Raw genomic sequence first — 23797 nt, 5'->3', positions numbered from 1 at the left:
TGGTGGCGCCATGTTGCGTTTGGAGCCCCCTGATGTGCCTAAACAGTGGTAACCCCTCAATTCTACCTCCAACACTAACCCCAACACACCCCTAACCCTAATCCCAACTGTAGCCATAGTCCTAATCACAACCCTAACCCCAACACACCCCTAACCACAACACTAACCCCAACACACCCCTAACCCTAACCACAACCCTAATTCCAACCCTAACCCTAAGGCTATGTGCCCACGTTGCGGATTCGTGTGAGATATTTCCGCACCATTTTTGAAAAATCTGCGGGTAAAAGGCACTGTGTTTTACCTGCGGATTTTCCGCGGATTTCCAGTGTTTTTTGTGCGGATTTCACCTGCGGATTCCTATTGAGGAACAGGTGTAAAACGCTGCGGAATCCGCACAAAGAATTGACAAGCTGCGGAAAATACAACGCAGCGTTCCCGCGCGGTATTTTCCGCACCATGGGCACAGCGGATTTGGTTTTTCATATGTTTACATGGTACTGTAAACCTGATGGAACACTGCTGCGAATCCGCAGCCAAATCAGCACCGTGTGCACATAGCCTAATTCTAAAGGTATGTGCACACGCTGCGGAAAACGCTGCGGATCCGCAGCAGTTTCCCATGAGTGTACAGTTCAATGTAAACCTATGGGAAACAAAAATCGCTGTACACATGCTGCGGAAAAACTGCACGGAAACGCAGCGGTTTACATTCCGCAGCATGTCACTTCTTTCTGCGGATTCCGCGGCGGTTTTACAACTGCTCAAATAGAAAATCGCAATTGTAAAACCGCAGTGAAATGCGCAGAAAAAAAACGCGGTAAATCCGCCATAAATCCGCAGCGGTTTAGCACTGCGGATTTATCAAATCCGCAGCGGAAAAATCCGCAGAGGACCAGAATACGTGTGCACATTCCTAACCCTAACCCTAGCCCTAACCCTAACCCTACCCCTAACCCTACCCCTAACCCTAACCCTACCCCTAACCCTAACCCTATTCTAACATTAGTGGAAAAAAAAAAATTTCTTTATTTTTTTATTGTCCCTACCTATGGGGGTGACAAAGGGGGGGGGGGTCATTTATTATTTTTTTTATTTTGATCACTGAGATAGATTATATCTCAGTGATCAAAATGCACTTTGGAACGAATCTGCCGGCCGGCAGATTCGGCGGGCGCAGTGCGCATGCGCCCGCCATTTTGGAAGATGGCGGCACCCGGGAGAAGACGGACGGGACCACGGCTGGATCGGTAAGTATGATAGGGTGGGGGGGGACCACGGGGGGGGGGGGGATCGGAGCACGGGGGGGTGAATCGGAGCGCGGGAGGGGTGGAACGGAGTGCGGGGGGCGTGGAACGGAGCACGGGGGGGCTGGAATGGAGCACGGGGGGGTGGATCGGAGCACGGGGGGGGTGGATCGGAGTGCAGGGGGGGTGATTGGAGCACGGGGGGGTGATTGGAGCACGGGGGGAGCGGACACGAGCACGGGGGGGAGCGGAGCACTGGATGGAGGGGAGCCGGAGCAGTGTACCGGCCAGATCGGGGGGGTGGGTGGGCGATCGGAGGGGTGGGGTGGGGGCACACTAGTATTTCCAGCCATGGCCGATGATATTTCAGCATCGGCCATGGCTGGATTGTAATATTTCACCCGTTATAATGGGTGAAATATTACAAATCGCTCTGATTGGCAGTTTCACTTTCAACAGCCAATCAGAGCGATCGTAGCCACGAGGGGGTGAAGCCACCCCCCCTGGGCTAAACTACCACTCCCCCTGTCCCTGCAGATCGGGTGAAATGGGAGTTAACCCTTTCACCCGGTCTGCAGGGACGCGATCTTTCCATGACGCCGCATAGGCGTCATGGGTCGGATTGGCACCGACTTTCATGACGCCTACGTGGCGTCAAAGGTCGGGAAGGGGTTAATCTAAATAGCATGTAATCGAGTTACTGATAGATTTCAGCTGGTGTCATGACTTTCCATAGCTTTTCACACCTCTCTTTTCATGTCTTCAATACTTATCCCTGTGTCATTTCTCATTATTACGTAACTTATTACGTAACTCTATGATGTGAGTTTGTTGCCTGCGTGGATTGGAAGGGTTATTAGCAACATCTTGTCAATAGCACCTTTAGAAATAGATTTTCTTTTGAGTCAAGCTAAATCTGTATCATAATATATATAAAAAAATAATAATCATAATAAATATAGAAAACTCTGCACCCCAACCTTCTACTCTTATAGGCAATGAGCATACTGTGTTAAAGGGTTTATCCAAGATTTTAGTTTTTAGGCCCATAGTAAAAAACAACAACAACAAAACCGGTAAGTAGTTAAAAACTACCTTCTTATTCTACCCGGCACATAGCAGTCACCGACTTCTCCTGCCAACAGTTCAGCTGCTCCACGTCAACAGAGCAGCTTTTCCCTCTTCCGTGCTGCTCTGTCTGGACTTGACTACCGACGTCATGCTGGTTGACAGCCGGCTCCCCGCAGTTAGGCAGTAGGGAGCCGGTTGTCAATCAGCATGACGTCCGCAGTCACGCCCTGTCAACAGAGCAGAACAGAAGAAAAGCTGCTGCTCTGTTGATGTGACATCAGCAGAAACCAATCACTACCAGGCACAACAAGCAGGTAGATAAGCAACTATCTGCCTGTTAGTAATTTGTCGCATAGTAAAAAAAATAAAATAGAAATAGTTCCAAACATCTTTAAATGATGGATAGATAATAAATAGATGACTGCATGTGTCTGTGAAAATATATTTATCTCTCTATTATCTATCTATTATAATAATAATAATCTTTATTTTTATATAGCGCTAACATATTCCGCAGCGCTATTATCTATCTATCTATTATTTATCTATCACCTTCTAACCAATATTACTACATGGTAAAGGGGATGATGGGCAACCGCTACCATTAAAAAAAAAGCAACACTTTTTGGAAAACTTTTCTTTCCGCGGTCCCTGCGCTCTCACCTCGCCCCCAACCCATCTAATACTCCCCGGCATCACTGCTTTAGTCCTCTGATCTGCAAACCCTTTTTGTTGGAGGTGCTAATCCGTTTTCACATGACAGACTAAGAAATGCTCTTAAAAACCGGTCATATATTGATTTCTTTACATCAAAGAACCAGCCCTTTCTTATTTTTTTTTTTTCTGTTTCTCCAAGCTTCTAACTAAATTTTGAGGATAAAAAAATCTTTAATGTTGAAGAAACAGATTCCTTGTCGGTTTTTCCAAGTGCGAAGACTTCTCCTTTTTGTAGGACCGTGGAGATGGTGATTTGAAGGCATCAGCGCCCCCCTTTATCCCTTTTCTTTTTGCAGTAATACTTTGTTGTAAGCCTCGCCTGCTTAAAGCTGATACTTTGTGCTCCATTGTGTTTTAATTCTCCTTCTATTTCTCCTGCTTTGTATTAAATCGTATTCACGACGCAGATTGGATTTGTAACGATCCGTTTTACAAATCCAACATAGAACGGCAATGCAAATATAGTATTGCTGGTGTTGCGTTCAAAGGATTTTAATGCACGTCCCCTTTAAAAAAATAAAAAAAAAGTTTGGTAAACTTTTGAGCACTTTTTTTTTTTTTTTTTTATGCAATCCAGTTTTATTTAAAATTTTGCACTTCTTGCCTTCTGTAACCTCCGTGTTGCACTTTCCTTTGTGGCTTAAGAATGAGTTAACTGAGAATCTATCAGTGAGCTCCTTCTAATGGTCAGACAGAGGAGTTTAGAACTCTATTCTCTTTTTGACCACAACAAAGTTAAATGTGCAGTAAAACAAAAGCCAAACTGTGTAGAACGTTTTTTGGTTGTGGTTTTCTTTTCCCCTCAAACACATGGACCTACGTAAGAAAAAATAAAATAGTCTCAAAAGGTGGACAGCACCCATAAGCTTTATTTATCAAGTGTCAAATTGTCTCAATTTTTTTCTTTTTCAGGATGTAGATCATCCTTTTGCCTCTTTTTTTTCATCTGTTATTTTTTTATATCATTTTTTTTTTTGTTCTTTTTAAATTAATGCTTTAAAAAAAAATTTGAGGCAACATTCAGTGGCATGTAAAAGTTTGGGCACCCCTGATCAAAATTACTGTTATTGTGGTCAAGTAGAAGATGAAATGATCTCTAAAAGGCCTAAAGTTAAAGATGACACATTTCTCTTGTTTTATAGGAAAAATAAATAAACAAACAAACATATGTGTATGTCATAGTTTACATTTTAGAAATTACAAAAAGGAAAATGGGCCTATGTAAAAGTTTGGGCACACCTAAAAATGTGTGTGTTCAGATATCTTTGACCAAGGTTTCAGACCTTAATTAGCCTGTTAGTTATGACTTGTTCGCTATCATCATTGGGAAAGACCAGGTGATGAAAATGTGCCAACTTTACAAAAACCCAGCCTCCTCTAACCTTGTGCCAAAAAACGGCAGCCATGGGTTCTTCTAAGTAGCTGCCTAGCACTCTGAAAATGGTGGAGGCCCACAAAGCAGGAGAAGAATATTAGAAGATAACAAAGTGTTTTCAAGTTGCTCTTTCCTCAGTTCGAAATGTAATTAAGAAATTGCAGTTAACAGGAACAGTGGAGGTCAAGATAAGGTCTGGAAGATCGAGCAACATTTCAGTGAGAGCTGCTCGTAGGATTGCTAGAGATTGATAGGCAAAAATGGAACCCCCGCTTGACTGCAAAAGACTTTTATAAAAATTTAGCAGACTCTGGAGTTGCGGTACATGGTTCTACTGTTCAGAGACACCTGCACAAATATGGCTTTCATGGAAGAGTCATCAGAAGAAAACCTCTCCTGCATCCTCACCATCAAATTCAGCATCAGAAGTATGCAAGAGAACATCTAAAAAAAAGTCTGATGCATTTTGGAAACAAGTCCTGTCGACCGATGGGGTTAAAATAGATGGTTTTGGACCCGTTGAAGTGCTGAGGCACGAAACGGCCGTTGTCCGCTTTTTTTCACATCCCTCCCTGCACGCTTTGTAATATGTCCGAATAAATATTGTGACTACTATATACGGGTAAGTGCACTTCTTTTCTACCTCTTCATGGATTAAAATAGAACTCTTTGGCCACAATGAGCAAAGGTAAGTGTGGAGAAAAAGGGCACAGAACTTCAGGAAGAAAAAACATCTCGCCAACCATTAAGCAGGGGGGTGGATCAATCATGCTTTGTGGTTGTGTTGCAGCCAATGGCACGGGGAACATTTCACGGGTAGAGGGAAGAATGGATTCAATGAAATTTCAACAAACTCTTGGTGAAACATAAAACCATCTGTAGGAAAGCTGAAGGTGAAAAGAGGATGGATTCTACAAATGGATAAACGCACGTCAAAATCCAGAATGGCCATCCTCAAAAGGCACAAGCTGAAGCTTTTACAGTGGCCCTCACAGTCCCCTGATCTGAACCTCTGTGGCAAGACGTCAAAATAGCAGTGCATGCAAGACGACCCAGGAATCTCACAGAACTGGAAAAAAGTTTCCAAAGAAGAATGGATGAAAATCCCTCAAACAAGAATTAAAAGACTCTTGTCTGGGTGCAAAAAGTGTTTGCAAGTTGTGATACTTTCAATAGTGGGCACTATTAGGTACTAACTATGCAGGGTGTCCAAACTTTTACATTGGCCCAGTTACGTTTTTGTAATTTTTAACATGTAAAAGGTAAAATATATACCTATATTTTGTCTATAATACAAAGGAAATGTGTCATCGATAACTTTAGGCCTTTTAGAAATCATTTCATCTTCAACCTGTTTACTGTTCACAACAGTAATTTTGACCAGGTGTGCCCAAACTTTTACATGCCACTAAATGTTAAAAAAAAACAAACAAAAAACTATATGCTTGTTTAAAAATTCAACCGTTTGCATCAGTGTTACAGCAGAGTTTTGTCCTGTGTTTTTTTTTTTTTTTTTTACCAATAAAAAATGTGTAGAAGTAAAAATGATGCATTATTTAAATAGCAGCTGAGCTGTAGTACCGGAGAGTGGCCACAAAACCATACGGCGCTGTGCTGTTCCAAACTGCAAGTGTCTGATTGGTGGGGATGTCAGGTGTCCAACCCCCGCGGATCGGACATTGATAACTTATCCAACAGATAGGCCATCAGGATCTAACTAGTGGATGATTTTATTAAGCTGCAGTTCTGTACCACAGTTGGATAAGTGGTATTACTTACATACTGCCTGTTCCTTCTTTTTTTAACCTGGACATTTTATGTGTAACTGGTTCACCCAATGATAATGACTTTAAAAAAAAAAAGAAAAAAGAGTGATTTCATGCAAATTTATTATCTAATATCCTTAAGGTCTAGAGTGCCAAATATGTAAATCCCAACTTCCCTAGTGGTCTATAAGCGTGATGGTGGCCTATGACAGGAAAGTGGTTATTGCCAAAATCCCCAGTGACTACTTTACTGAGAGGTTAGTTTTAGATTCCCTGGTGGCCTTGTGTGGTGAAGGAGTTACAGACGATGGGCAAATTTTGACATTGAAAAATAGATTTTTACTTATTTTAGTAAAAGGGAATCGGTCAATAGATTCAACCCTCCGAACCGTCTATATGGACATGCGGGTCACAGGAAGTTGAATAAAATGATACCTCGATATCAGCAATCCGATGTCTTATTTCCAAGAAATCAATATTTTTCTTAATATGTAAATGATCGTTTAAGATCTATGGGCCGGACATAGATCTCCCAGAGAATCTGACTACAGAGATTATCGTAAATGAAAGGGGGGCATTACCAGTATGAGACATGTAGATCCGGAGAGCAGACTGTCAGTCGTTACATGTCTCACACTGGTAACGCCCCCTCTCATTTAAAATAATTTCTGGGATCAGATTCTCAGATGAGATCTATGGGCCGTACATAGATCCTAACAGCTAATTTACATAGTAAGAAAAAAAAATGAGTATTTTTCTGAAATAAGACTTCAGATCGCAGTTATCAAGGTATCATTTTATTCAGCTTCCTATGACCGACATGCAATCTAGACATCCTAGTAGGGTTGATGCTGCTGACAGATGGATACCCTTTAACACACTTGTTCTAAGGTTCAGTGTCCAGTCTTTGTTTCTTGATTCATTTTCGGACCTCTGACATGCAGTTTCTAACCTTTCTCCTCTAGGAGTGTCTTTCCCAGTAATATAGGCTGGATATGGACACTGCATCTCATTTATCATCACAGCTTCTATCCTGCAATTCCATCTTCATGTTCTTACCTTCTTCTCTATAGCCTGTTTCCTTTTTGGCCTTCTTAAGATACTTTACCCCCCTCTCCATTCTATGGCGATCTCTGTAGACTTCCCTTCCTTTCCCTCTTGTTATCTCTAACACTGAGAAAAGGGAGGAGCAGTCGGAACCAGGACCAGGATCTTTTCACGGATTTGTAACATTTTTGCAGGTCTTTCAGCTAGATTAAGAACTTGCAGATACTGTGCAGAAGCAAAATGGTAGATTTTTTTTTTTAATGTTAATTTTTCGTTTAGTAAGCAATCAACAATGACAAATAAAATTGTGAATGGTCATATATACACTGCAATCATACATGCTTTCCAGTCTGAAAGTGAAGTGAGACATGCTCCTTCGAACATCTATCTTCTCCTTATTTCCTCTAAATCGGGACCAACATTTGGTGGTCTTGTCCCGTCAAATAGCCTTGTTCAGCTGTCCTTCATTTAATATGTTTGGACATCTTAACAAATAGAACCTGCTTGGAGTGCGAAAATACAAATGCCTTATCTGTCCTTGGACTTAAAGTCCCAGCAATGCTACATTGTGCAAAACTCCCCACTGGTCACTATAATGCAGGGGTGAGCCATCTGTTGCTCTACAACAGCGCTACTACCGCAGGTTGCTCAACCCCGTGTTATAGCCATCAGCAGATGGTTAGATACAATCTTGCGGGAGTGAGCAACCTGCGGCACTACAATTGTTGTGAACCTGACAGTCATAAGTTGCTCTCCTCGCCATTATATTGATCAGCAGCTGGCTAGCTATAATATAGGAGTGGAATTTAAAGAGGATCTGTCACTTGAGCAAAAAATGAGCTAACTGCCTTGTGTAAATCCCTGAGCTTCCCTCATTCTGTAGCTTTTTTTCTGTTTTGGTCTGTACATTGCAGAGATATTCACATTTGTTTCTTCTGGAGAGCACTATGTGAAATCTCAGCTTTCAGTCCAACTGGGTGTTTCTTCAGAGTCTTCTCTGGGGGCATGCACTTTCTCAGACTCTCCTAATCACAGGTCAGCAGCGTATAGGACTAATAGATAGTGATGAGCGAATATACTCGTTACTCGAGATTTCCCAGGCACGCTCAGGTGTCCTCCGAGTATTTTTTAGTGCTCGGAGATTGTTGTTTTTTTTCGCCGCAGCTGGATGATTTACAGCTACTAGCCAGCTTAATGACATGTAGGGATTCCCTAGCAACCAGGCAACCCCCACATGTACTCATGCTTGCTAAAAGCTGTAAATCATTCAGCTGCGGCGATAAAAACGAAATCTCCGAGCACTAAAAAAAAATACTCGGAGGACCCCCGAGTGTGCCCGGGAAATTTCGAGTAACGAGTATATTCGCTCATCACTACTAATAGACTGCTAGATCAGCTGCCGAGCCGTGATTGGCAGCATCTGGGGGGAGGTAAAAGCACATATTCCCAGAGAAGACTTTGAAGAAACTCTCAGTTGGACTGAAAGCTGAGATTTCACATAGTGCACTGTAGAAGAAACGTGAATATCTATGCAGTGGAGCGCAAAATGGAAAAAGCAGCAGAATCGGGGGAGATCAGGGATTTTTACAAAGTATATGACTCAATTTTTTTTTTTTTTTTAAGAAAGTGATTGGTCCTCTTTAAGCTGATGAGAAACTATGGTAGTTTTACAACAGCTGTAGTGGAACAGGTTGCTTACCCGTACATTGAGTGTCTATGCTGGTTATTATAATGCAGGGGTGAGTAAAAGCTGTAGAGGCACAGGTTGCTCACTCCTACTTTGTTGAGTCTATGCTAGCTATTATAATGCAGGGGTGAGTAAAAGCTGTAGAGGCACAGGTTGCTCACCCCTACTTTGTAGAGTCTATGCTGCCTATTATAATGTAGAGGTGAGTAACAGCTGTAGAGGCGCAGGTTGCTCACCCCTACTTTGTTGAGTCTATGCTAGCTATTATAATGCAGGGGTGAGTAAAAGCTGTAGAGGCACAGGTTGCTCACCCCTACTTTGTTGAGTCTATGCTGCCTATTATAATGCAGGGGTGAGTAACAGCTGTAGAGGCGCAGGTTGCTCACCCCTACTTTGTTGAGTCTATGCTAGCTATTATAATGCAGGGGTGAGTAACAGCTGTAGAGGCGCAGGTTGCTCACCCCTACTTTGTTGAGTCTATGCTGGCTATTATAATGCAGGGGTGAGTAACAGCTGTAGAGGCGCAGGTTGCTCACCCCTACTTTGTTGAGTCTATGCTAGCTATTATAATGCAGGGGTGAGTAACAGCTGTAGAGGCGCAGGTTGTTCACCCCTACTTTGTTGAGTCTATGCTGGCTATTATAATGCAGGGGTGAGTAACAGCTGTAGAGGCGCAGGTTGCTCACCCCTACTTTGTTGAGTCTATGCTGGCTATTATAATGTAGGGGTGAGTAACAGCTGTAGAGGCGCAGGTTGATCACGATTATTGTATCTAACCAGCTGCTGATCATTATAATGCAGGAGTGAGCAACCTGCGGCTGTCAGGGCATGCTGGGATTTGTAGTTTTGCCCCAGCTTAAGTGCTTCATGTTGCCAGCTCATTTTGTGATCACAATAAAACGATGATTTAAAAGTAGTTTGTGAGGAAATACATGGGGGGGGGATAAACAATGGCGCTGGTGTTCTTCCCTCGGACAAGTGTCTGCCTCTTGCACAATAGCGATGAAAGCGCACAGTGTCGGGTCGAGTTCTCTCAGAAAGAAGCCGTCCCTCCTGTAAGTACATGCCCATGTAAAATGACCAACTAATTGGCAAGTAGTAGCCGCCAACGAGGCTCCTTTTCATCCTCTAGGGTCTTAGTCCGTGTCCCCAGCTCCATCTATGAATTCCGTATTAAATGCTCATTTGGAGATAAGCAAATATTTAGATCCCCCCCTGTCCTTCCTCCTCAGACTCAATGGGTGACCCCCCGACCCCCCGGCACATTGTTCAGGGGGCGCCGCTGACTTTCTCTCCCTCCCCGTTTATGGCACAGAATAAAATTACAGTTCTCCACTAAGCAAACCATTTTTTTTTTTTTTTATTTGTGCAGTATGTGTGTTTTGTCAAGTTCCTGCGGTTGCTTTATAACAGGGCAGGAGCATTGTGAGGTTTTCAATTAATCAGCTCTTTTGTGCGCTCACCACTATGCAAATGTATTAGTCCGATCCTTTCAGGGGCTTCTGGGAACACCGCGCTGCAAATGTATTGTCGTCTTCACAAGTTTTAAGTAGATCATTTCACTTTCCTGTTTAACTAAGAAGCAAAAAGTGTGTTTGTGTGTTTTTTTTTGTTGTTTTTTTTATTTATATTTTTTTTATTTATCTTTTTATTATTTATTTTTTATCTACTTTTATTCTACACTACATTTTGTCTCTTTAACTTTTTTGTCAGATTCATGACATTTCTTGGTGAATAATAATATATTCTTTTCTATTAATACCCTATAATTAGAAAGAAATATACATTATAATTATTATTTTACAATTTATAAATCAATATTGATAGCAAATAATGGAGGAAAAAAGCAAAACAATTATCCATGGTTAATTTTTGGTGTATTTCGAAGAAACACAATGTGTTATTTTATTGCATTCAAACTAATTTAAATAAAAGTAAAATTAATATATAGGATGTAATACACAGATTTAGGCGGCTTTTACACTTGCCGTATTTTTGCGGCCCGTTTTTGCGACCCCCCCCAATAGATTTCTATGGGGCCGCAAAAACGGGCCGCAACAATTTCATCGGTACGCCGTATGGCCGTGAGGGCCGTATTTACGGCCGTGAAAAAAATATCGAGCCTGCTCGATATTGTTCACGGCTTACGGTCACGGCCCCCGTTGCAAATCGAAAACAGCGGAACACGCACATTTTGCAGACTTGATGTCGATTTTTCCACCCAGATTTCCATGCAGAATTAACGCAATGTAATACGGTAACAGCTAAGTTAATTAGATTTAAAAAAAAACAAAAAAAACTCCTCTATGCGTTGCAGAAAATCTGTTTGTAACACAAATGGGTCTTTACGCAGCAATGCTGCCAATGCAAAGTGGAAATATAGTATATAAATATATATATATATTATTTATTTATTTTTAAGTGTGTATGTATATATATTTACACACACTATTTAAAAAAAAAAATTAATATATTGTACCATGATAAATAATTCACCTATATTTCATTTAGTACAAGTCTGTGTGTGTATAAATACGTGTACAATAAAATATATTACAATAAATTACTACGGTTACATATGCTGTAATAGATATCTAATTTTATATAAAAATCTTTTTTTTATAAAATTGTGTATATTGCTTTGCAATACAGTGTGTATATATATATATATATATATATTTTTTTTTTTATTTATTATTATATATTTTTATAGCGCCATATATAGACAAATACGCAAATATATATGTATTTTTTTATTTTATATTTATTATTATTATACATTTTTATAGCGCAAATATAGACAAATACATTAAACATGAGCAAAAAACAAGGCACACAGGTACAGAAGGAGGGAGGACCCTGCCCGCGAGGGCTCAGTCTGCAGGGGATGGGCGAAGATACACATTTTTATGTAAAATTAATATATTATAAATTATGTATACACACCCTTAAAATTATTTTTTATTATGATATATACATACACTTCTTTCTTTCTACTGTATTTTTTTTATATGTTCGAAATCATTCACTGCACTATATATTATACATGTGTATGTTTGTGTGTATATATACACTAATTTTTATGGACAAATGTCTGTTAATATTTTTGCAATTTAAAAAACCTAAACCCATAACCTAACATTTTGGAGATTCACTGAGCTTTTCTGTTTGATGGCCGCCCGTACCGGCATGCTTTAACCGCTCTTAATTTTAATATTCGCCCTCTAAGTGTTCATTACTTTCAAACTATAACTTATTCTAAGCTCATTACGGCCCTTTTGTGTTCTCCTGTATTAAAATCTGTCAGCTATGACTGGTGTTGGCGGCACAGTCAGCAGAGCAGAATAAGTTAATTATTTACTTGTGTCACTCGGCCTCTTGATCTAATGAAATGCACAGCTGTGTTAGATCCGCGGATGGATGTGTCGCTCCCATTGTTGGGCGAGTCAGCAGAGGGTAGGAGCCGCTATGATGGAGAGTCCCCACTTCTTTCTGCTGTTTTGCTTTTCTGTGTCGATTTCATGGTTCTTTTATCACTCACTTTCACACAAAACAAACAACACAGCGACTGTCTGCTATGGGAACCGCTCTGGCACATAAAAGGGGCTCTCGGGGGTTTGGCGTATTCCATGTTACCTCGAGCTTAGGGCTTGGTTAGCATCGTGAAGTAGGGCTTGATAGAAACTTCAATTTTCACCCTTTTTTTGTGGATATGCTTGTTTTTTTCTTCGATATCGGGCCATAGTTTAATTTTTAGATATTTTTTTTTTTTTTTTTAGTTGTATCTTGAGGATTAAATTTGGGCAATTAGGATGCAACCGTGATCACGAGGGTTGTTTGTGTGAGTTCCACCAAGATTCCTATGTCAGTAACATGGATATCTATTAGTGAAGAGCGAGCATGATGGGATAAGGTCTTATCTTGGCATGCTCGGGTGCTAACCAAGTGTCTTCGGGGTGCTCGAAAAATATGCTCGAGTGTCTTCGGGGTGCTCGAAAAATATGCTCGAGTGTCTTCAGGGTGCTCGAAAAATATGCTCGAGTCCCCGCGGCTGCATGTGTTGCGGCTGTCGAACAGCCACTATTTTTCAAGCACCCCGAAGACACTCTCTTAGCCCATGAGCATGCTCACTCATCACTAATATCTATCTTTTGGAGTTTTCTTCCCCTATATTTAGCATTCTTCGATGTGTCTAAATACTGTAGAATTTTCTTTTTTAATAAATTCTAAAAAAAAAAAAAAAACCAGAAAATAAAATGTTTAAAAAAATATATATATTTATATATGTATAGGATGGTTGTTCACTTGAAGTGTAGAAGGGTCCAAAATTTTACACGTTTGCCATGTTTATTAAACTCTTGCATCGTATTATTAAGACGGATGAAGTAGTTTTTTAGGGCAGAGGTTTCGGTGCAACTTGGAAATATACTCAAAAGTATCTAAAAAATAAAAATCTGTGCACTTAAATATGTAAAATGGCCAATATGATGGCTGCATCCATCTGTTCCCTTTAAGGGGTTGTCCACTACTCGGACAACCCCTTCTTAATCAGTATGTAAAATACTAGCGTTACTCCCCTCTAGTTAAGTCGCGGCTCCAGTGGTGTTGGTATTGGCTCTCCCGAGGCTCCCGTGACATTGTCACGTGATCCCTGCAGCCAATAAGTGTCCGTTTCACTTTCCCCTCCTTCAAACATGACAGGCACCCAGAGGAAGTCAGTGCCAACACCGCTGGAATGGCGCCGGCATCGGAGATGATTATAGTTGCTATTATTTTACTTGGGGGAAACCTACTGATTGAGCAGGGGTTGTCCAAGTAGTGGGCAACACCTTCTAAGTTTGATGACCATAGTTTTAAAGTTGAAACAAGACACAAGTCCATCAAGTTCACCCTATATACCCCAACATGTTGGTCCTGAGGAAGGCAAACACTCCATGAGGCCAATGCTAATCGCCCTATATTAGGGGAAAAATTCCTTCCCGACTCCACATACGACAGTCATACTAGTTCCCTTGATCAATGTCCCATCACAGAATTTAGTGCCCATAATCTGTGATGTATCACCCAGGCCCTCCCTCAGCTTACCATAATTTAACGCTTTTTATAAAGTTTATAAAAAAAGGTCATACTTCTATAATTATTCAGGCCTTATACCTTGATCAACAGCCACCCCCACACAGTCTGATGGCCCCACAACACATGCATAGTTTGATGGCTCCCGCGGACTCTCCTACACACAATATGATGGGCCCCATAGCCTCCCCTCCACATAGTATCATGACCCCTATTGCTCCCCAAACAGTATGATGGCTCCCACAGCTTCCCAAACAGTATAATGGCCCCCACACAGTATGTTGTCCTCAGCTATCCCCCAACACAAATCATTGACCACAAAAAAAACAAATACTACGTCTCTCCCCCCAGGTTCCCCACCTCTGCTCTGGTCTGTCCTATGTGCAAACTGAGGGTGTGCGCAACAGGCTTGATCTAGTGACGGCACCGCGCCGGTTGAGTTAAATCCATTGCACAAGCTGAATAGGGGAGTAGGCTGGTCCCTCATTTAGGACTTTACCCAATAGAATCTGAATACTGAGGATCAGACACCGGGTGGGGGTACTGTGGCTACCTCAACATATGGGCGGTGCGCCAGTGTTTCTCGCATTTTGACCCTTGGTCTGAAGGCCGGATAGGAACGTTCAAAGGATTGGATGTGGTCCAAGGGCTACATGTTGCCCAGGTCTACCCCAGAGCATTCCTTAGGCCTACTTTATAATGGAAGAAAAAAATTAACATTTTCTTATTTTTTTTTAGTTTTTTGTTGTACAGCTTTTCACTAATTAAGATATTAGATCTGTGTTTGCTTTTTTTAGCTACTAGTCATGGTTTGTAAAATATCTATACTATATTACGCTTTCAAAATATTTTAAAAGGGTTATTCCCCAAATTATTATAGAAATATAATAAAAATCTTGAGTAATGCATTTCGTTACTTTAACCATTTAAGTGCAGAAAATGCCACTCTCCGGGGTATTTTTCACCCCTTTTAGTCTCTTTACTCTTCTGCAATTTGGTCTCTTCTCTTCCCGTGGGTGGGGGAGCAGCTTGTCCCTTGCAACCAAGACGCAACAGAATTTCGCCTGAGCGCATTCGCAAATTTTGGCTAATCTATAAACTCCAGTTGTTCTCCCTAAACTTGCAGAGAAAATTATCCTATACACATAACCACCACTGAGGGTAGACCTACACTCCGGTCACCTGAGAAACAGCAGGGGGGCAGTATTACAGATGTAAATGCATTTTCAAAACAGTACACCAGTTTGTAATTGATGTACAGTTACACTTTTTTCACACTGTCTTTTCAGTTTTGAACAACAGTTTTGAGACAACCCCTTAAGGCAGTGAGGTGGCCAGTAGGCAAGGACAGATAAACTATACATTTAATATCTTTCTCCGCTCTTGAGAACGGAGATGAATTTTAATAAGAGGTAAAAGTTGTTTATTTTTAGACGCACTTTGCAATTTTACCCATTTTTTTTAAGATGAGGTAACCCTTTAAAAAGTAGAAAATCTGCATATTTAATTAATAAATATAAAGCACATTCCAAATATTCACTTTTCATGTTTTTTTTTTTCTTCTGCAGGTGTATGTGGTTTAATAGTTCAGCAGGAGGATATGCCATTTTGCGAAACTGGGATCTGCCCTGATATTATCATGAATCCTCATGGCTTCCCATCTCGTATGACGGTAAGTGTTACCATATTGATTTTTCTTAAGGATTTTTCTCCATTTAAGTTTTGTACAATGGTACAGTAATTTAGTTTGTAGAACCTTGTGTACTTGTGAATGATGTCCCTGTTTCTTCAGGTAAGTGTGATTTTTATTTTATTTATTTTTTTATAAACTACTTGTGGACTGCCCATATAGAAATGTCCTGACAGTCCATACTTTATTCTGCACTGACATTCTAAAATTTCAATGCAGAGTAAGTAGTTTGCAAGATATTATGAAGTCGCGGGGGCAGTGAGCTTGTTTGATACAACTTTCCAAAGAGAAGGCAAACAATGTTTATTACTATGCGTTCAGTGCTGAACCAGTGCTTGTGTATGCAGATTAGTAAACACTGACAGTGCTTCCTTCTCCGGACCCAGTTATCATGTGATTGCTGAGTATAGGAAAAGAACAGGAGCTGCTGGATTATAAAAGATAGGCAGGTGGCTGAATTTTCCATGTATTGGTTCTATACCAGCCCCAGTTACAGGGGAAATTGGCAATGAACAGGATGTATGAAAGTTCCATTCCAGCGTTTTTTTAAATTTCACCACAACATGGGTGTCAGTAATGTATATTCCTGGTGTGTAGCAAAATACTGGTCGCAGCCTTCTATTCTTTCCTGCACCGCTCTAGTCTTTCTCTGCCATTTTGTGACCGCAGGTTTGGCTAGTCGAAAATCAGTGACAAACCGTTACTTTAGCTCCTAATGTAAGTGTTTGAAAGCCTCGTTCTTAGGCTCATAGACTTCTGGTCCACACAGTAAACACCAGGGGCTGACTGGCAAATTTTAGCCTGGGGGGCAAGTACACAGCAGTGGCCCATGAGTAGCGGCCCATCCTTAAAGGGGTTGTCGGATCTTAAAGGGAACCTGTCACCCCGAAAATCGCGGGTGAGGTAAGCCCACCGGCATCAGGGGCTTATCTACAGCATTCTGTAATGCTGTAGATAAGCCCCCGATGTTACCTGAAAAAGGAGAAAAAGACGTTATATTATACTCACCCAGGGGCGGTCCCGCTGCTGGTCAGGTCGGATGGGCGTCTCCGGTCCGCTGCGGCGCCTCCCATCTTCTTTCCATGACGTCCTCTTCTGATCTTCAGCCACGGCTCCGGCGCAGGCGTACTTTGCTCTGCCCTGTTGAGGGCAGACAAAGTACTGCAGTGCGCAGGCGCCGGGCCTCTGACCTTTCCGGCGCCTGTGCACTGCAGTACTTTGTCTGCCCTCAACAGGGCAGAGCAAAGTACGCCTGCGCCGGAGCCGTGGCTGAAGATCAGAAGAGGACGTCTTGGAAAGAAGATAGGAGGTGCCGCAGCGGACCGGAGACGCCCATCCGACCTGACCAGCAGCGGGACCGCCCCTGGGTGAGTATAATCTAACGTCTTTTTCTCCTTTTTCAGGTAACATCGGGGGCTTATCTACAGCATTATAGAATGCTGTAGATAAGCCCCTGATGCCGGTGGGCTTACCTCACCCGCGAATTTCGGGGTGACAGGTTCCCTTTAAGCTACATGTCTACAGTCACTATGTGTGAATCCTCATATCGTGCGCACTATGCTCTGTGAGGATTCTCCGGTGCCTGCGCCGGGAACAGGTTGTCCTGTGACGGCAAACATGCGAGATATATATATATATATATATATAAAACACACACGCACAGTCCCAATGTATAATTGACACACGCACAGCCCCACTGTATATATAGTGCACACACGCACAATCCCACTGTATAATCACACACACACACACACACGGCTGGACAGGGACAAAAAAGCAGCCCTGCCACAAAAAACCCCACCAGTCCACATACTCAAACACTCCCCACCCCCGAAAAGTGAATTTTGCTATACTTTGTCCTGCCCTTCAACACTCCTCTTAAAGGCGTTATTTGAAGAGCTACATGTGAATGGCGCCGAAGTGCGCATGATCGACCACAGGTCCATTTACATGGTGCTCTTTAGCCACGTAGCATATTGCCCAGCCACGTAGTTTACGTAGTATATTGCCCAGCTACGCACAGAGCCACGTAGTATACAGCACAGAGCCACGTAGTATACAGCACAGAGCCACGTAGTATACAGCACAGAGCCACGTTGTATACAGCACAGAGCCACGTAGTATACTGCCCAGCCACGTAACTGGGCAGTATACTACGTGGCTGGGCAATATACTACGTGACTGGCCAATATACTACGTGGCTCTGTGCTGTATACTACGTGACTGGCCAATATACTACGTGGCTCTGTGCTTTATACTACGTGAATGGGCAATATACTACATGGCTGGGCAATATACTACGTGGCTGGGCAGTATGCCCAGTTACGTAGTATACAGCACAATCACGTAGTATATTGACCAGTCACGTAGTATACAGCACAATCACGTAGTATATTGGCCAGTCACGTAGTATGCACCATATCCCTGTTAAAAAAAAAAAGAATTAAAATAAAAAATAGTTACATACTCACCTCCTGGAGCCTCCGGATCGAAGCGTCCGTTCCCCGATGCTTGGCGTGCAGTCCGGTCTGAAGATTGCATTGCGGTCTCGCGAGAACGTACGTCATCATCTCGCGAGACCGCAATGCATGCAGCGGTCACCGGGACGTCGCGCGGAGCGGAAAAGGCCGGTTCCTGATCCGGGGGGGCCACCGGAGGGTGAGTATGTAACTATTTTTTATTTTTTTATTATTTTTAACATTAGATATTTTTACTATTCATGCTGCATAGGCAGCATGAATAGTAAAAATGTGGTCACACAGGGTTAATAGCGGCGGTAACCGAGTGCGTTACACCGCAGTCAATGCTGCCATTAACCCTGTGTGAGCGCTGACCGGAGGGGAGTATGCGGACGCCAAGCACTGACTGCGGGGAGTAAGGAGCGGCCATTTTCTTCCGGACTGTGGCCGTCGCTGATTGGTCGCGGCAGCTATGACAGGCAGCTGGCGAGACCAATCAGCGAATGAATAACCGTGACAGAAAGAAAGAAGGACAGACGGAAGTGACCCTTAGACAATTATATACTGTATATATATATATATAATATATATATATATATATATATATATATATACATATTTAAGACAGCATTATACTATATTATGATGCATACATCACATAAGAGACACCGCGACTGCTGAATATATATCACATTGAAACTACTGTATATACAATATATAGTTGATACTGCGACTGATGTGTATAGTTGTAGTATCACCTATATATTGTATGTGATACTGTGACTGCTGTACATACATACATTATATAGGTGAAACTGATTATATATATATATATATATATATGTTTCACCTATATAATGTATGTACAGCAGTCACATTATCACATACAATATATAGGTGATACTACAACTATACACATCAGTAGCAGTATTGCCTATATATAGACTGCTGTATATACATTATATAGGTGATATTGCGATTATATACAGCAGTAGCAGCCAGTATCACCTATATAATGTATATATAGCAATCTGTATCTTATATATGTGGGCAATACTGCTACTGATGTGTATATACGTTATATAGGTGATACTGCTGTGTATACAGTGGTGTGATATATACACACACCCCACAGTGTCACCTATATAAGGTATATACGCATCAGTAGCAGTGTCACCTATATAACATATAGACTGCTATACGTACATTACATAGGTGGTATAGCGATTATATACAGCAGTATCACCTATATAATGTATATATAGCAGTCTATACACATTATATAGGTGCAACTGCTGTTTATAATCACTATACCACCTATATAATTTACGTATAGCAGTCTATATGTTATATAGGCAATACTGCTACTGATGTATATATGTTATATAGATGATACTGCTGTTGTGTATACATGTACATATATATATACATAAACACACCCCACAGTGTCACCTATATAAGGTATATATATGCATCAGTAGCTGTCACCTATATAAGATATAGATTGCTATACATACATTATATAGGTAGTATAGTGATTATACACAGCAGTATCACCTATATAATGCATATATAGCAGTCTATACACATTATATAGGTGCAACTGCTGTATATACATAAAAAAAATTCATCTTAGGAGTTGGGACGACTAACCCAGGTCCCTGGTGAGGTCGGGAGGATGAAGGGCTGAGGTGGGACGGGTCCTGGCCAGCGTCGACGATGAAGAGAATCCCAGGCAGACAGGCAGTGGTGAGCAGCCAGTTTTCTCTGACGCTGGTGCAGGCCGGCCAGCGTCAGACGCACACACAGTCAGGTGGAGCCTGGAGGCGCCCTATGCGCGCGCGCGGGACATTTCAAATCTTTCGTGGTCTGATCTCCTGGCTGTGTGCCTGCGCTCAGCTGGCACAGGCAGCAGACGAGCGCGCGCAGGACCTAGGAACGCGGCCGTGCTCGTGCACTAGCACGGCCGCCGCGGCGCTTCTCAGCCGCCGGCAATGCGCGCGCGCACACACAGGACCTCCGACCTGCCTTTACAAGATTTAAAGGGCCGGCTGGCGGAAATCGCTGCCGGTCCTCCAGCGGCCCTGTCCAGCTGCTCAGGCACCGGCCCGGGGGGCATATGCATTCCTGCCACCCGGCCCAGTCCGCCCCTGGTAAACACTGAGGTGAACAGGCTAGTCACAACTGATTCCTTACCTTCTGGTGAAATGTAAAAAAAAATACTTTAATAAATTAAAATGCCCCGCAACAGTCTTTTAAGACTTCATGTTTGTAAATTAAATGTAAAAATCAATAGTGCATGAAACATACAGTGGGTGAAATAAGTATTGAACACGTCACCAATTTTCTAAGTAAATCTATTTCCAAAGGTGCTATTGACATGAAATTCTCATCAGATGTCAGAAACAACCCATCCAGTCCGCACGGGCAAATAAATCAAACCGTAGATGTCCATAAATTAAGTTATATGTAATAATGAGACAGGGAAGAAAGAGAGGTGCAAAAAGCCATGGAAAGTCATGACACCAGCTGTAATCTATCAGTAATTAGAAAGCAATCCTGAAAAATATTAGCTGGTTCAACTGATGGTCTATAAAGGTGTCTCATTACCAAGGTCTACACAAGAAACTGCTTATGATGAGTTAAACCAGTGAGATGTCTCAAGACCTTCGCAGCATTATTGTTGCAAAACATACTGATGGCATTGGTTACTGAAGAATTTGTAAACTACTGAAGGTAATTTTTTTTTAAAGTCACAAAATAAAACAAAACTAAATATATTGTACCCATAAATACGGTAAGTATTTTTATGAAGAAAAATCCCTCCACGTATTTGGTATCACCATGTCCGGAACAAACTGACCTATAAGACTGTCCCACTAGTGAATACCATTAAAAAAAATAAATAAATGAGACAAAAAAAAACTATGCTATTTCATCATACCACCAAAAAAAAGCGGAATAAAATGCGATAAAGACAAATGTAATTAAAAATGGTTATGGTTCTCAAATAGATATAATTTCTAAAGGACGGGGAATGCAATTTAAAATTTTTATTGTTCTTTTGTGAATTTTTAAAAAAAAGAAAACTACTTGTTTCCTATTTTATTTAGTATTTTCCCTTGATTTCAGAAAAAAAATATCTAAAAACTTTATTATTAAGTTCCGTTGTTGTGTCCTCAGTAAGCTCCGCCAATTGGTGACTGCATTTTGTCTTTTAACTTTGACTGTCAGGGCCAAGCATCTATCGGATGTTTATGACATGCCTGTACCATAAATGTAACAGATGGGACAACCCCTTTAAGGTCCCAAATTTTAGGAGTCTGACAGGCGGTGGGTAGTCTTCAAGCCCATGAGGCTGCTTATTGGGGGCAGTCAGTGCAAAAGTGCAGAATCCTGTTAACGTGAAACTAATAAACCGCCCCCCGGCTGTTGACTTTGGAGACTTTGTGATCAGGGAGTGACATCAAACCCTTGTAAGAAGTATGAGCGGTAATCCCGAGCAATGTTATTTGTCACGGTGTATAAGATTGCGGTGGTCTCTGGATCGCAATTATTTGGAGATAACCATCAAACTGAATAAATGTCATTTAGTGCGATCATTAAGACGTCTATAAAATGATTTAAAAAAAAAAAATAGAAAAAATAATTGGTGCATCTACTAAACTGCATCTGTCAACTGTCCCCCTGACTTTTTACATCTTTTTTTTTTTTAAAGTGATATGTAGAGGTTATATCTCTTTTTATTGCTCGCTTGAATCTAGATTAAAAAACGAAGAAACTTTGTAATTGGTCTTGGTTAAATATCTTCTATCGTTTTGTGTATACTTCTGATATAGAATCCTATGTGTATCCATGGCACCAGACTACAAACAAACCCCGTGTGTAGTCTGACACTACCCTTCTGTTATTTTTTTCGCATTTGCCAACTTGTTCTACTCTGTAGGGTAGAGAGCGTGGTGTAAGCATGGATACACATGGCTCAGCCTAGGAGCTGTGGACCTGAAGCTGAAAGATGTTTTTAATTCCAATTATTTGACATTTTTATTACCCAGAATTTCCTAAAACATGTCTCTACGCAGGTCGGGAAACTGATTGAACTCTTAGCTGGAAAGGCCGGGGTCCTCGATGGAAGATTTCACTATGGAACAGCCTTTGGGGGCAGCAAAGTAAAGGATGTGTGTGAAGACCTCATTCGATACGGTTATAATTACTTGGGAAAGGATTATGTAACATCTGGGATAACTGGGTAAGAACTTGGCTTTCTTAAAGATGCCAGAGACTTGACAAGGTTTTGTTTAGCTTTGCGAAATTCTGATGTATATCATTGTTCTCTTCTCCATTGATTCTTGTTGTGATAAATTTATTATTTGTGCTGTTCCTCTGTTGTTCCTCCTGGAAATTAGTGAATAATTTGACAGACACAAATATTCCTAACACTCTCTGAACCGATCAGCACTGATTGTGTAGACAAACACCCTATTGACAGTCTGAGATTGGTCAATGCAAATAGCAACACCCAGTTGCCATACATTTCTGGAGGAACAGCAGAGGAATTTAACAATATTTTTAAAGAGGCTTCAAAATGTTGTATATTTTACATTGTAATGAAGACTATGTATGTATCTCTACTCCTTTTAAAGAGAACCTCTGGAGGCTTATATTTATTTTGGCCCTGTGTACTACCAGAAGCTGAAGCACATGGTGTTGGATAAGATGCATGCCCGAGCAAGAGGACCCAGAGCTGTTCTCACAAGGTAAGGTACCAAAGCGATTCGCAGGACCCTGGTCCAGCAGACACATAGGTAACCTCGTACTGACCAAGTGCTTGGCCCTGGGCTAAAACCCACAATATTTTCGATTATTATCACAGGGTTAAAGATCCTGCAATCTAGCAAGGAGCAGGTTAGGTGTCTGGCTGCTGGACACAGCTGTGCACCCGGGTGAGAAGACAGAAGCGGTCTACAACCACTTCTGTCTTCTATTTTACCAGGTACAGAGCACTCAATGAACGTTACTTAGTTTACGACTTGGTGATAACAGGTTCGCTAGGTGTACGCTGGTGTAGCAGAGCTCCTGGGTCCTTACAGACTCAGATCAGCTCTGTCAGTGACATTTGGAACTTCGGGGGGAATTTTTTTTCCCTGTAACTGGGTCTCCTATAGATGCCTCAGTTACAGTGGGATATATATATATACCGTATATATATATATATATATATATATATATATATATATATCGTATTTTCCGGCGCATAAGACGACCCCCAACTTTTCCAGTTAAAATATAAAATCTTCTCAAAAGTCGGGGGTTGTCTTATATGCTGGGTGTCGTTTTATAGGGTGGGTGCGGAACAATTTGCGGTCGACGTATATAATGGGGGGGAGTGGTCCCGATGACGAGGTGAGGGAGCGCCTCACCAGGAAGGTGTAAGTGAGGCAAACTGTCAGCGTCTGGGATGCCAGGGTTATGCAAAAAAGAGAGAGCGGTGCTGTGCCTAGAAAAACACTCCTCTTTCACTCATCTGGCTCGCCCTTGTATCCTATTGTCTCCTTCTCTGCCTCTGCTTCACTTGCACCTTCCCAGTGAGGTGCCCCCTCACCTCGTCATTGGGGTCGCTCCCCCCACAATATGCGGCGACCGCAGATTACTCCGCACCTGCCCT

At 41.7% G+C, this 23797-nt stretch overlaps 1 protein-coding gene across 1 annotated transcript in view; it reads left to right on the top strand.

Annotated features, from left to right (window-relative positions):
• Positions 1-23797, top strand: part of POLR3B (RNA polymerase III subunit B) — a 144588-nt gene that overhangs the window by 110368 nt on the left and 10423 nt on the right. The window contains exons 24-26 of the mRNA XM_069763464.1: positions 15552-15655; positions 22215-22381; positions 22776-22889. Coding sequence (XP_069619565.1) covers positions 15552-15655; positions 22215-22381; positions 22776-22889 — 385 coding nt within the window. The remainder of the gene's footprint in view (positions 1-15551; positions 15656-22214; positions 22382-22775; positions 22890-23797) is intronic.

Source organism: Ranitomeya imitator, chromosome 4 (genome assembly GCF_032444005.1).
Source record: "Ranitomeya imitator isolate aRanImi1 chromosome 4, aRanImi1.pri, whole genome shotgun sequence".
In the NCBI taxonomy this organism is placed as follows: domain Eukaryota; kingdom Metazoa; phylum Chordata; class Amphibia; order Anura; family Dendrobatidae; genus Ranitomeya; species Ranitomeya imitator.
Note: the sequence above shows the minus strand (reverse complement) of the source record. Positions and strands in the feature narration are given on the sequence as shown.